We start from the raw sequence: 14074 nt of genomic DNA, 5'->3' as shown, positions 1-14074 counted from the left end.
TAAGCTAGAGGCCTCTGTACCTCCAAAAAACCCCTCGTGAATAGGAAGAGTTTCTCTTTTTCTTTTGGCAGAGTGGAAGAAATGTTGAAGGCTCATGTTGATGTGTGAGAGAGACTTTTTAGGGCTTGATATGTGTGAGGCAAGTAGGATCATTCTGTTGAAGCAGAGTAGTTTGGGGTTTTTATGTGCTTTATGGGCAGTTGACTATGTCCTGAAAGAAAACTGTAATTCTGTACACCACTGTCTTTCTTGCACTAGTGAGAACAAAGAAAAGGTGTTTGAAGCAGTTGTGGAAATAAGGTGTTGCATATTAAAATTTCTTTAGCCTTACAGAAATTCTAGTTAGTCAGAATCAGTGTGAAAGGATTTTCTAAAACGCGTATGGAAAGAGAATAGGAGACGCCTGAATTGAAGTCACTGTAGGTTATGGAAGTTGTCTCAACTGAGAGAAGCTGTAATCACTGATCAGTTAGTACTCTGGCTATAGCTGCATGTAGTTGGATAATTTGGTGTTTTGCTTGAGCCAAATCCATTTTAGAACATCCTTGAACTGTTCACTGTCTTGGTTGTGAAAGTTTGGGATTAGTGATTACTCTTCAGTTGATAAAGCACAAGAAGGAACTTGAATCTGTAGGTTGAAAATTCAACTTAAAATGCGTTGATTTTTAACTTCCATTATTTTTGCAATGCACCTGGGACTGGAGCCTTGCTTTCCTGTTTTTTAGGCAATGTGGCTAGGCTATCCTGGAACCAGTGGGGCATTGTTCATGGATTATATCATCACAGATAAAGAAACTTCTCCAGTTGAGGTGGCTGAGCAGTATTCAGAGAAATTGGCATACATGCCAAACACTTTCTTTATTGGAGACCATGCCAACATGTTCCCCCATCTGAAGGTATGTTGGAAGATAAGGCAAGAAAAGTTGGTGTTGTCCATAGTTGTGTTTATAAAATGGCATTTAGTATATTACTTGGTAAGAGCTCTTTTAACTTATTTTAAAACTTTTTTTTTTTTAACAGAAAAAAGCAGTCATTGATTTTAAGTCCAATGGTCATATTTATGATAACAGAATTGTTTTGAATGGCATTGACTTGAAGGCTTTCCTTGACAGCCTCCCTGATGTCAAGATTGTTAAGGTGAGAGCTACTCCTTTGTGCATTCAGTCTTAGGGACTGAAGCTAGTACTTCCGCTGATGCTTATGTGATTTATCTTAGATGAAGTGTCCTGACAGTTGTGACAATGCAGACAGCAATGCTGCTCTCAGTATGCCAGTCATTCCTATGAACACAATTGCAGAAGCTGTGATTGAGATGATTAATCGTGGGCAAATTCAGATAACTATCAATGGATTCAACATCAGTAATGGACTAGCAACTACTCAGGTGAGGCATTTCATTTTCTTGGGGTTTATATGTGTGTGTGTTAACATAGCAAGGAAGAATGTCCTCCATGCTGTCTGTTTCCACCTTGTTTAGTTCTCATGCTTCAGGAAACTCACAAATATGTTATAAGCCACAAATGTACCGGAACATGAACTTTCCCCCACAAAGATAGAAAAGTTGTATCAATAGGTGTGTGAAGTCCAAAGGAATTTAGTCTTGTTGCATAAACAAGACACTTGGCTGTTCAGAATTTAAAGACAAGATGTACTCACTGCCTGCAGCCTACAGGGCATTTGTGAGCTGTTACTCAGTTTCAGTTGTGATTTTCCTTTAGAAAAGAAAAGACAGATAATACAGGCAAAGTTATTCCACTGTGTCTCAACAATGTTTATTTATCTTCTTACATCCTTCTGAACTGTGTACTATACCACCAGCCCACAGTGCTTTACAGTTCATGGGATTTTAGTGATGGTGACAGTTACTGGTTTTGTTTAATACTTCCTCCTTTTCAAAACAGTTATTCCTTTTCCAAAACACCATATTTTGACATTGGCATAACTCCGTAGACTTCCAAATTTTTAATTTATAGTCTTCAGGAGACTCATATTAATTTACACAAGACCTTAATTTACACAAGACCTTTTATTATCACTGTTCTATCCATGTGTTGTATCACACCTTGGTTTTGTTTTATGAGTTTTGATCACAGCCAAACACAGTTCAGCTTTCATTTAAGTTGGTAATAGGTTATGTTTTAGTTCAGTTGATAAGTTTATTAGCATTTTTTCCTGAAATTATTCTTCTCTGAGCATAATAGAGAATTCTTGTCTTGGCACTCCAGCACTAAGATGAAGCAATATAAGCTCTGTTGGCATGCTTTTAAACCAGGATTTCTATATTTTGATCATAATCATATAAGCTTTTTTTGTGCATGTTCTAATTTAATATCAGCTACTTTTGGGCGTAGGTCAGTGAAAACTCTGCATTCTGTTTTTGAGGTCTCCTTAGTGATCTGTAAAGGAGCACTGTTACTAACTTATTGAACTAAATTATCTCTGCATCTTCTAATAGAATCAGTGACTGAGATATTGTCATTCATGTCAAATTAGTAAACAGTACGCTTATTCTGGCTGGCTGCCCTGCCACTAAGCTAAATGTTAAATATGTATGGAGAGGAAAGAAAAAACCAACCGAATAAGACTCTGTATCTGTGTTCTGTCTGTACTATAGGGTTTATCTTTTATCCCACCGTTGGCTGTCATTATTTAAAAAAAATAATAAAAATTGACAATCATACTTCATTTTACTAATCCTCAAGACTCTCGTGTGGTATTCTGATTATCCCAACTTCGTCCTCTGCTGTTTTTTTATTAGCCTCTACCTATTCTTTGTGAAGGCTGTAAGATAGGTTCTTCTGGAAAAGTTCATATGTAACTCTTCTAGTCTCATTTTCAGCACCTCCTGTTATTTGCTTTTTGGCTAGTTCCTTACAGTCTTGTCAGTTATATATTAGTCTGTCTCTTCAGTCTTGACTATCTGTTCTGTGCTTATCTTCAAAAAAAAAACAAACAACACACCACCACCACCAACAAAAAAAACAACAAAAAAAAAACCCACCCGCAAAAAAAGCCAGAAAGCAAGCCACAAAAATGCAGCCAGACAAGAAAACCCCCCTTTGCTTTCTAGATAGTTGGCTTTGGGTTTTGGGTTTTTTCCTTTTTTTTTTTTTTTTAAGGCTTAACTTCATTTTTGGATCATGGAAATAAAGTGACCTTGTGGAGAGGAGGAGTCTGTGTGTAACACCTTTTCATATGATTCATCTTTTCAGCTAGTTAATTAGAATTTCAGGGAGCTACAGCAAGGGCATGAAGATGCTCAGTGTTATGTGCCTTGGTGGTTGCAGTGTTGAGGTATCCACAGGTATGCATGCATAGCAGTTAAATTCTTGTTGTGGGAAGGTAGATAATTATCATTTGGTGTAATAAAAGCCAAAGGTACAGTTCCAGTAATGGGTAGTGCTAAGGAGTGGTGCAGTGTTTCTCTGTCTTCAAGTCTCGTTCTTGCACTTTCAGTGTTGCAGTAATGTTTGTTTGTTTGTTTGTTTGTTTGTTTTTTTTTATATATTTTTCTTTAGATTAACAACAAAGCAGCCACTGGTGAAGAAGTTCCACGCACTATAATTGTTACTACCCGTTCTCAGTATGGCTTACCAGAGGATGCTGTTGTATACTGTAACTTTAATCAGTTGTATAAGATTGATCCTTCCACTTTACAGATGTGGGCTAATGTGAGTATCTGTATCTAATACGAAATTTAAGGTCAGAGTTCTGGAACGTAGCTGTTCTGTCCAAGTTAGCAAAAATTTCATGCAAGTTAAGACTGAAAATGTTCTGTGAAATACATTGACCCTGAGCTGTTTGACTCCTTATGATGTTCATGTTGCAGTACTTGGTGTTAACAGAAAACAGAATTTTTTAGATTGATTTCAAATCACATCTGTGCTTCTACCCAGTTAAAAATTGTGTTAAGCTCAAGTATACTGGTATTACATTGTGAAACAAGTTTGGTCTTCCTTAGTTTGCACAGTTAAGTCATGGAACTATAGGATGGTTTGGGTTGGAAAGGACCTTATGAACATCCAGTTCCAATCCCCTGCCATGAACAGGGACACCTTCCAGTAGATCAGGTTGCTCCAGCCTCTGTCCAGCCTGGCCTTGAATGCTGCCAGGAATGCGGCAGTCAAGGCTTCTCTGGGCAGCTGGTGCCAGTATCTCACCACTCTCACAGTAAAGAGCTTCCTCCTTATAGCTAACCTAAGTCTTCCCTGTTTAAGTTTAAACCCATTCCCCCTTGTCCTATCACTACAGTCCCTGATGAACAGTCCCTCTCCAGCATCCTTGTAAGCTCCTTCCAGGTACTGGAAGGCTGCTGTGAGGACTCCATGCAGCCTTTTATTCTTCAGGCTGAATAGCCTCAGTTATTTACTGGCTTTGGCACTTGATGGATTTATAGATCTGCGCAGTGAGCATGTATCATGGTTCACTTTATAGTGTACTGCTGAAAGTTACTTGAGGGGTAATTTTTTAGATTCCATAATATAGGCCTATAAATAAAGGAGTTCATAAATTTCAGTACTTGCTTTTCAAGTTGTGCTCTGCGAAGTACTGCTCAGAGTTGCAGTTTCTCTCAGTAGGATTAGGTAGAAATGTAATCCTAGTTATTCTGCTTGAAATGGTGATCTGTTGTCTTTTTGGGTTTTTTTTCCCTGCTTTATACCTCAGAAGACTAAAGTACTACACTTTTTGCTTCATTTGGTATGTGGTAATTCGTTGTTCAAAAAAGGAGATTTTTTATGACTGAACTTTATATATTTGCTTCTTAATTTTTGTTACAGATCTTAAAAAGAGTTCCAAACAGCGTGCTGTGGCTGCTGCGCTTCCCAGCTGTAGGAGAACCCAATATTCAGCAATATGCACAAAACTTGGGTCTTTCCCAAAACAGAATAATCTTTTCTCCTGTTGCCCCCAAAGAAGAACATGTGAGGAGAGGACAGCTGGCTGATGTTTGTCTAGACACTCCACTTTGCAATGGGCACACAACTGGGATGGATGTACTCTGGGCTGGGACTCCAATGGTCACTATGCCAGGTAATGCAATGGGGGTAACTGCATAGAACAGATCACAGAATAGTTTGGATTGGAAGGGACCCTCAGTGGTCATCTTAGTCCACCCCCCAACCCCCATGAGGAGGGACATGTTCAACCAGACCAGGTTGCTCCGAACCACATCCAGCCTGGCTTTAAATGTTTCCAGGGATGGGGCATCCACCACCTCTCTGGACAACCTGTGCCAGGATTTCAACACCCTCACTCTAAAAAGTTTCTTCCCCTTGTCCAGCCTCAATCTCCCTCTTTTAAACCCATCACCCCTCATCCTGCTGCAGCAGGCCCTGCTGAAAAGTCTCTTCCCATCTTTCTTATAGGCCCCTTCTAAGCACTGAAAGGCCGCAATGAGGTCTCCCCAGAGTCTTGTCTTCTCCAGCTGAACAGCACCAACTCTCTCAGCCTTACCTTACAGGAGAGGTGCTCCAGCCCCTGACGGTTTTTGTGGTCCTTCTCTGGACCCTCTCCAACAGGCTCATGTCTTTCCTGTCCTGAGGACTCCAGAGCTGGATGCAGGACTGCAGGGGCATCTCACCAGAGCAAAGTAGAGGGGCAGAATAACCTCCCTTGACCTACTGGTCATGCTCCTCTGGATGCAGCCCAAGACACGACTGGCCTTCTGGGCTGTGAGTGCATGCTGCCAGGTCATGGATTTGAATATTGTTAATTTTAAAACAATAAACAGCAAGCCCAACAAATGTTGCTGCCTCTTGTAGGTGCAGAAGTATGTCATGCACTGCAGTATGTTACTTGGTAAGTTTACTCCTGTATCAATTTTGTTTGTCTGTTTACAGGTGAGACTCTTGCATCACGTGTTGCTGCCTCCCAGCTTACTTGCCTGGGTTGTCTTGAGCTCATTGCAAAAAGTAGACAGGAATATGAAGATATTGCTGTGAAACTGGGAACTGATCTGGAATAGTAAGCAAACTTGTACTGTATACTGTGTTAACAATAAGAAAGGAAAGTGCTGGCACAGTGCTGAGACCAGTACTTTTAATCTTGCAGATCTTTTTAACATTTAAAGGAGCTAGGGAGTCTTCCATCTAGAGCTTTCTTGTCTTGCAGTTAACTCAGCTTCTGCTTTTACAGTAAACTTAACAGTGCTGCCTGTTCTGAAGAAATTGCTCATTTGCAGTCAGTTTTCCTTTTCATTGGTGTTTTCTTTCTTTTTAATTGAAAATTAAGCAGTTTCTCACTTACTGCAAGCTAAAATAATCCTGTAAAGTCCCTGTAGTAACACAGCGAGTTAGTGCATTAATGCTGCAGCTCTTCTGAATTGAGGTGATCATGTTGGTCTGTATCAGAAATTATAAGGGGATGAAACAGTATGAATTTGGTGGAAGTGGGGGAGCAGATATTTTTGAAACAGTTGTACTGGCAGTTTTGGGTTAGCTGAAAAGCGCTTGGAACCTTGTGACCTCTTTAACTTGCGGTTTGTTTTTTTTGTTGTTTTGTTTTTTTGGTAGCCTGAAAAAAATTCGCGGCAAAGTCTGGAAGCAGAGAATATCCAGTCCTTTGTTTAACACGAAACAGTACACAATGGACCTGGAGCGGCTTTATCTTCAGATGTGGGATCACTATGCTGCTGGCAACAAACCAGACCACATGATTAAGCCAGTAGAGGCCAGTGAGTCTGCATGAAGAGACAGCTTGCCCACCTGGAATTCTCCAGGAACTGAGCCTCTTAAACACTTCTGTTGAGATGATGAGCTGAAACTGTGCATTTCTACTTAAACTGCCTGGTACTCTGTGGCTGAAGTAATACATGACAGTGATAAAAGCACAGCCAGACTTCTTTCTTGCATGATAGGGAAAGACTCATTAAGAGCCTCAGATCCTTTTATTCCATGAGGAGTTTGAATGGGATTGAGCTGTGTACATGTGAACTTGTGTGTATGAATGACATAGTGGTTGCTGGGGGAAGTTTGAACTGCCCAACCAAATATTATGACTTCATGGACGGATTTAATCTTCCTACAAATCTCTCTCCTTTTATGTGGATTGGGAATTGGAGCATTTTAACATTGGATTTTGGGTAGTCCTGCTGGTGTATGTGTGGTTAATTAATGTGGCTCCCTGCATTAAATGCTAAACTGTGTGGATTGACAGGGCAGATTTGCTGGTGGAGTCTTTTTTTTTTTTTTTTAATAGGTTTTATAAACCACTTGAGCCTGTATCAGCCTTCTAATGTTTGACCTCTTATTTTGGAGCTCTGTAATGTGTTGGGTTAGATAAAGACTTCGGGCTTTTTTTGTTTAGCTTTTAAGCTTCTCAAGTAACTCAGCTGATTGGCTTCATTAAGGCAGCTGTTTATAAAACCAAATTTGATTTGAAATTAATTCTCCCCACAGGTGTTTGAGGTAAACACAAACTGGTGCCAAATACAGTTCTTTCAGGAATGATTGTTAATTATGCATAGAGGCTCAGTCCTAGGTACTGTAGCAAAGACTTTAAACAGAAAATAAAGCTTTGGTTTGCCAGTTTGACCAGTGTTTCACGTTTGCTGCTGCCCTTGTGCTGTTGCTAGAGAAGTATTCCGAACGGCTGGCCTTGCATCTTTCTTTCTGTAATTTTGTTTTAAATAGTGCTATTTAAATTCGTATGTATTTATTTAAAAAGCAGAAACAATCTCCAGTAAGCGCAGGTCTTGCACATAGATGTTTCTATTAGACTAAACCCATCCAACCATGAAAGGCTCTGGTGTGTGTGCCTGCTTAATTCACAAGTGTTACTGGGGGCTCACACCAGCTTGTTTCTTCTGCCCTTCCCGATGCTGATATCTCGCACACTGTACTATCTTGCAGGTCAAGGACTGTGTGTAAATTACTGGTTTTGTTTTGAATAAGCAACACCAACATTCCCCAGCTCCCCGCTCTCCGGTGGGTCAATACAAACGAGTGTCAACCTCGCTCATCGTGCCATTGAGTTGCGGTTGTCTTGGCCTCCCATTCATGTCGGGGAGCCGCGGCTGCTCTCCGCTCTCTGGCGCCGCGGGCGCTAGGGCCGCCTCGCTCGTCCTCATGGCTTGCGACGCGCTTGCAGCCGCGGTTTCTCCCAGCTCCGTGCGCAGGCGCGGGACCGCGCGCAGGCGGCCCTGCCCGGTGCCCCGGAAGCGCTGCGGGGGAGTGCGCGCGGTTTAAAGCGGATGGAGAAGGCGGCGGTGCGTGGAGTGCGTTCGCCTTTCCCCGGCCAGGCCCGGCGCTGCGCGGGCCTCTGCTCACGGTCTCTTTCCTTTGCAGCCTGAGGCGGCGCGGGACGGGGCTCCACCGCAGCAGAGACGCCTGCAGGCCTGCTGGGGCGGTGAGGGCCGCGGGGAGCCCCCCGCCGCTGCCACACCCGCGCACGGTCAGTGCGGAGCCGGGCCACGCTCCGGCGGCGGCTTCTCCAGCTCCTGCGATGGCGGCTCCTGCTGTGGTTTGGCTTCGGGCGGCAGCAGCGCGGGGAGAGAGAGGTGAGGAGGCGGTCGGCTGGGCGCAGCCCCGGTCCCCTCTCCTGCAGTATGCTTCCCTGACTGTATTGAAACGCAGCTTCAGGTTAGGGCTTCAGATGTTTTACAATAGTTGGTTGGTATTAGCATGTATCAAAATTATAGTCTTTGAGATACTTTAGGGTACTGCTGGATGAAAGGTTGGACATGACCTGGCAGTGTGTGCTCACAGCCTAGAAGGCCAATGGTGTCTTGGGCTGCATCCAGAGGAGCATGACCAGTAGGTCAAGGGAGGTTATTCTGCCCCTCTACTTTGCTCTGGTGAGATGCCCCTGCAGTCCTGCATCCAGCTCTGGAGTCCTCAGGACAGGAAAGACATGAGCCTGTTGGAGAGGGTCCAGAGAAGGACCACAAAAACCGTCAGGGGCTGGAGCACCTCTCCTGTAAGGTAAGGCTGAGAGAGTTGGTGCTGTTCAGCTGGAGAAGACAAGACTCTGGGGAGACCTCATTGCGGCCTTTCAGTGCTTAGAAGGGGCCTATAAGAAAGATGGGAAGAGACTTTTCAGCAGGGCCTGCTGCAGCAGGATGAGGGGTGATGGGTTTAAAAGAGGGAGATTGAGGCTGGACAAGGGGAAGAAACTTTTTAGAGTGAGGGTGTTGAAATCCTGGCACAGGTTGTCCAGAGAGGTGGTGGATGCCCCATCCCTGGAAACATTTAAAGTCAGGCTGGATGTAGTTCTGAGCAACCAGGTCTGGTTGAACATGTCCCTCCTCATGGAGGGGTCGAGTAGTGGACTAAGATGAGCTTTGAAGGTCCCTTCCAATCCAAACTATTCTATGATAAATTTGAGCAACTTTAATGTAGTTAAAAGAAGCTGTGTTCACATTTTTAAACAATTGCATAATGCATTTTTTAACTTGTTAATGTTTGCATTTTGTCAGAATAGGAATTAAACAATTTGGTAGGAGTATTTCGTCTTGCCTCTACATCTGCATGAGAATTCCAGTGGAAGTGCCAACACATCTATCTGCATCTTAAAAGACCTTTAGGAAAGCTGTTGTTTGTTAAATATTCATAGCAGCTGTGTTAAAGTGCACTTTATACAAAAGTAGCTTGTTTTTCCTTGTATATTTTGGGGTTTCAGACTCCATACACCACAGATCTGCCTGATCACATACCATGTGTAAGATGAGAAACAAGCTCTCAGTCCCTTCTGAATACTGATAAATACTTAAATTTGAATTGAAGCCAATGTAATGGTCTAAGCTTGTGTCTCCAGATGGTTCAGTTGTTCAGATTTTGGCAGTGAATGATTGCTACTTGAATATTGAATGTTTATAGTTGTTATAAATTTAATATGCTGGTTCTAATATTTCTATTTAAAATTAAACACTTCAGTCTATTTGAGACATTCAGTGATTATTTCAGTGTGTATTTGCTTCTTGGTGGTCACAGGTACTTCAGGGGAGATGCAGATGTACTTGCTGTTGACCTAATGTTCTTGATACTATTCTGCATTTAATTTTTTGCAGCCATGCCCTGTATGTCTCTTCCGGCAGTGATGATGAATTTGAAATGTGTGAGTAATAGCACATTATGTTTTTTTTCTCTGAAGGAGTATGAAAGTGACATGTCTAACTAGAGTGAAGTAGTTTTTATGCATTATTTTCTTTCCTTGCTCCTGCTGCAAAGTACATTTTCTCCTTGCAGTGCAGTGTTGGTAGCTGTATGCCACAGTGAGTGTTCTTGAATTTTATGCCTTGCGTTATTTTTCTTGTTGCCTCAGTTTTGTCTGTTACCTATAACTTGCTTTCTTCTTAGACTATAGAGCATCTTTGAATAATCATTTTCTCTAAGCAGTTGCTGTTCCAAACATGCCTAACCTACTCAGAATTCCCTCTTTCATTCTTTTCCTTCATGACTCTTAACCACTTAGGATGTTTTGCGGTTTTCATAGTGGCTAAAGGTCTTGGTACAGTGGAACTGTGTACTGAATTTTACATGGTGTCTTCTGCTGCGCATATATAGTCTATACATACAAAACCTGATGTTTGCACTTTTTGTTAATAGCCATTAATGATTATTGTTTTGTGCTAGAGTAATTGAGTACACAGTGGTTTGGTTTTTCTTTTTCCCTGTTGCAAGAGTTCTATTTAGCTTGTTCCTTAGATGAACTAATCATGGCTCTACCACACCTCAAGTGGGTTTCAAGCTGGTGAGTAGTTTAAAGGTTTATGTTTGCAGTATGTTCCTCATTAGGTATTCAAGATTTGAACAGAGATGGTAGTAGAGATGGTAAGACAAGAAGTCATATCTGTTTATTCTGCCTTCTGCCTATCGTTCTTCTGTTAGTCCAGCTGCTTTTAAAGCAGGTTTCTCATTACTTTAGAGTTTATACTTTGCTCCATTTCAGTGCCATGTGAATGATCTTAAGCATTGTCAAGCCTTACTGCTTGCATCCAGTTGAATTAGAACATGATGTATATAGTTCACTGCACTATCGGGCTTTCAGATCCGATAAATATTTCAGTACTGTCCATTCATTAAGTTATTAGCTCCTCCCTGTAATTTTTAAAGTTATTTGATAGTCTGCTTGTTTTTTCTACTCTTTTTTTCCTTTTTTTTTTTGCTTCCATCGAGGAAGCTCTTGAGGCCGAAGTCAGGTGTCAGCTCTAGTATGGAAGGTAGCTGAGAGTGACTAATTGGGTCTTAGAGCAGAATATTTGAAAAGCTGTTCTGTTGCCATGCTGTCACTATACTGAAAATTGTAGGAAAGGGTGAAGGAAAAATATGTGCCAAGAGATGAGAAACTAAAGGGAATTGATTTATTAAGTAGCAAGTTGTATTTGTCTGTAAGCCTTTGTCTGCTGGCATTTGTTCTTCAGTGAGCCATCTTGATGAATTGAATTGGAAGGCAGCAGATGCCATGTTTACTTCTTTTGTGATGAAGGTAGTGGTGAAGACTGCCAGGTGCTAAAGTTGAAGATAACTCACTACTCCAAACACTTTTTGAGCTTCAAGTTCTTGAATTCTTTTTTATCCTTCCCCTTGTGCTCTTCTTCAAAGATGATACCACTCAGTCCCATGCTCTGCTTATGGCACAGTGCGAAAGTTTATAATCCCATTGAAGTCATGCATGCAGCTTTGGACTGGGAGAGCAAACACTCCTTAAGTACTCTTGTGGCTAGTTGCATTTTGATGAAGGGACAATGGTTTCCTTTCTCCCTAGCCTGATTTATGCTTTAATGAAGTTTGTTCCCCTTCAGCTTTCTTGAATGTCTCATAATAATTGTGTATGAAATTTTGATGGCATTTCTTTAAGACTCATTGCTTCAAGCATGTGCAGTACCACTGCTTGAATGGTGTTTTTGTTAACAGTCACCACAGCATTCCTGGAGTGATTAAAATGTAGTGGGATACTGTTACCATTTTGTTTGACTGTTGGGGGGGGGGGGTGTGTTGTTTTTTTTTGGGGGGTGGTGGTGTGTTTGTTTTTTTTTTGTTGTTGTTTTCGAGTCTCTTACTGGAATAACCGTATGGACAGCTCTTTGCAGCAGAAAAGCTATTACCTGCAGGTACTGAAATGCTTGGAGAAAATATTGATAAACCCATTCAATTCCATCCCCAGTGGTCCACATATATGAGAAGGCTCTACTGGATACTGCAAGATACGTAACAGCACTTCTCTGGCTTTGTGCTGGGCAAGGATTGATTATGAAGGAAATGCTGGAAAGCTGCTGTCAGCTTTAGGGAATTGAGATTTGGAATTATATATAAAGGATTCTTATGTTTGGTAGCTGTTTTAGTTTGGGGGGGGGGTGTGTGTTTGTTTGTAAGACTTTAGACCAAATTTTTACTAAAATTTTCTCAAAAAAGAAAAGCATAACAAAAGAAATGGAACCTTGTTCTTAATGATTTTTTCTTTTTTCAGTTTTAGCTAGAATGAAAACTCCAAAATCTGTTTCAAAAAAGGCATACGTGAGGTGGGTGCTGTAATTAATGGCTTTTTATATAGTAGGTTTCTGTATCACATCTGCTATTCAGAATACAGAAAAATTAGTAAAAGTTTTAGTGGTTCATAGGCAGATATGGTTATAGGAGTGAGCACAGACAAGTTGGTGTTCAGTCTGTATGTTCAGGTCAAATGTAAAATGGTATGTTTGGAGGTGTACATGCTCTGTTGCCATTCCTATTAATGAACGTGGTTGGTAACATTTGCTGTGATCAACTGATGATGTTATATTTTGTGGCTTTTTTTTTGTTTGCTTTTTTTTTGCTAAGGCATACTTCTATTTTCCTGTTTATGCCTCCCCTTTTTCATGTTATTTGTTCATTTTGCAGTTTGAAGGACTCAGTCGATGATTTGGATGGTTTCTGCTTGGACTTGAAAGTGAGAAAAAGCCCAATAAAGCATGGCAAGTCAACAGCAAATACACAGCAGGCATTTTAATGGGTGGAAAGTTAGCATTCATTTCTGAGCTCATAAATTTCTGGGAGAGCTTGTTAATTATAAGTTCACTTTGTCTCTTGCTTGAGGCTTTTCTGTTTCCCATGGGTGTAAAAGAAGAAAGTATGCTCATACTGTTCTGACAAGTATATATTTTGAAGCATTGCTGTAGATCTGTAGGTACAGACTGTGGACTACCTGCTAGCATTTGGGTCTATGAAAACAGTACAACTCATGGCTGATTAGACTGAGCAAATGTGGGATGATCACTATGAAGAGAGGACGTAGGATATGCAAATTAGTGTTCCAGTGGCTGTAGTAGCTCATTCTGTGGTCAAAAGAGACTGAGTAAAGATAGATACCTTTAGTTAGATACCTTTAATTCAATGCACGTTTTGGCCAAGGTGTTGCAGAGCCACAGATAATACTTTAATTTGGAGCTTCTTTAGCCAAGGTCCTGTGCATAATCCTGTTAACACTGGCTACAAGATGCTCAAGCAAACCATTACTTGTGGGGGTTCAGTGCTTGTCTGAGCAGAGGATCTCTGTTTTCCCCCAAAGGATGGAAAGTGCCTTGGTTTACTAACATTCAGAGCCTGACTACACCTGTCTTGTGCACTTCCAATTGATAAGTGCAAGCTGGACTTCAGTAGAATTGGGTGAACAGGGCTCTGGAATTCTTCACACAGCCAGTAGGCCAGTGATCAGATGATAGAATTTTGGTAGATGAGGGATGATAACAGTGATCTCATGGGAACCTGGGAAAGCTCTGACCCCTGATCAAGAAGGATGGGATCGTTTGCAGCTGGTGAGAATGTCAACCTTGAAACATGTATACCAACTGCAGGCTGTAAAAAACTATTGGAATGGTTTCTGGAGGGGAAATGGGGGAAGCACAGTAGACCAGAAGCATCATTAAAAGAAAAAATCAGTCACCAAGAGGTCTGACATGATCCCTTGTTCCTGATAGGTCAAATTTGAGGTGTTAGAAGCCTTGTTTATTGATAGATGTGCACTTTGTGCTGTAGGCTATGGTCTGATCTTCACTAGGTGGTTGTATAAAGCTTTAGTATGAAATGTTCAGCTTCTACATGCACATAGCTTTCGTTGCTGGGAATGAAAATTATGCCAGCATTAGTTACTGTTCAGGATT

At 41.4% G+C, this 14074-nt stretch overlaps 1 protein-coding gene across 4 annotated transcripts in view; it reads left to right on the top strand.

The window, feature by feature from the left end:
• Positions 1-7532, top strand: part of OGT (O-linked N-acetylglucosamine (GlcNAc) transferase) — a 28613-nt gene extending 21081 nt beyond the window's left edge. For all 4 annotated transcript variants that reach the window (XM_062630070.1, XM_062630071.1, XM_062630072.1 and 1 more), the window contains 7 exons: positions 726-896; positions 1021-1137; positions 1217-1384; positions 3519-3671; positions 4779-5031; positions 5841-5964; positions 6513-7532. In XM_062630070.1, coding sequence (XP_062486054.1) covers positions 726-896; positions 1021-1137; positions 1217-1384; positions 3519-3671; positions 4779-5031; positions 5841-5964; positions 6513-6687 — 1161 coding nt within the window. In that variant the 3' untranslated portion in view covers positions 6688-7532. The remainder of the gene's footprint in view (positions 1-725; positions 897-1020; positions 1138-1216; positions 1385-3518; positions 3672-4778; positions 5032-5840; positions 5965-6512) is intronic.
• Positions 7533-14074: the final 6542 nt, after the last annotated feature.

This window comes from Pezoporus occidentalis, unplaced genomic scaffold (genome assembly GCF_034315485.1).
Source record: "Pezoporus occidentalis ecotype Australia unplaced genomic scaffold, CSIRO_AGI_Poc_V1 ctg348, whole genome shotgun sequence".
Taxonomy (NCBI): Eukaryota; Metazoa; Chordata; class Aves; order Psittaciformes; family Psittacidae; genus Pezoporus; species Pezoporus occidentalis.
Note: the sequence above shows the minus strand (reverse complement) of the source record. Positions and strands in the feature narration are given on the sequence as shown.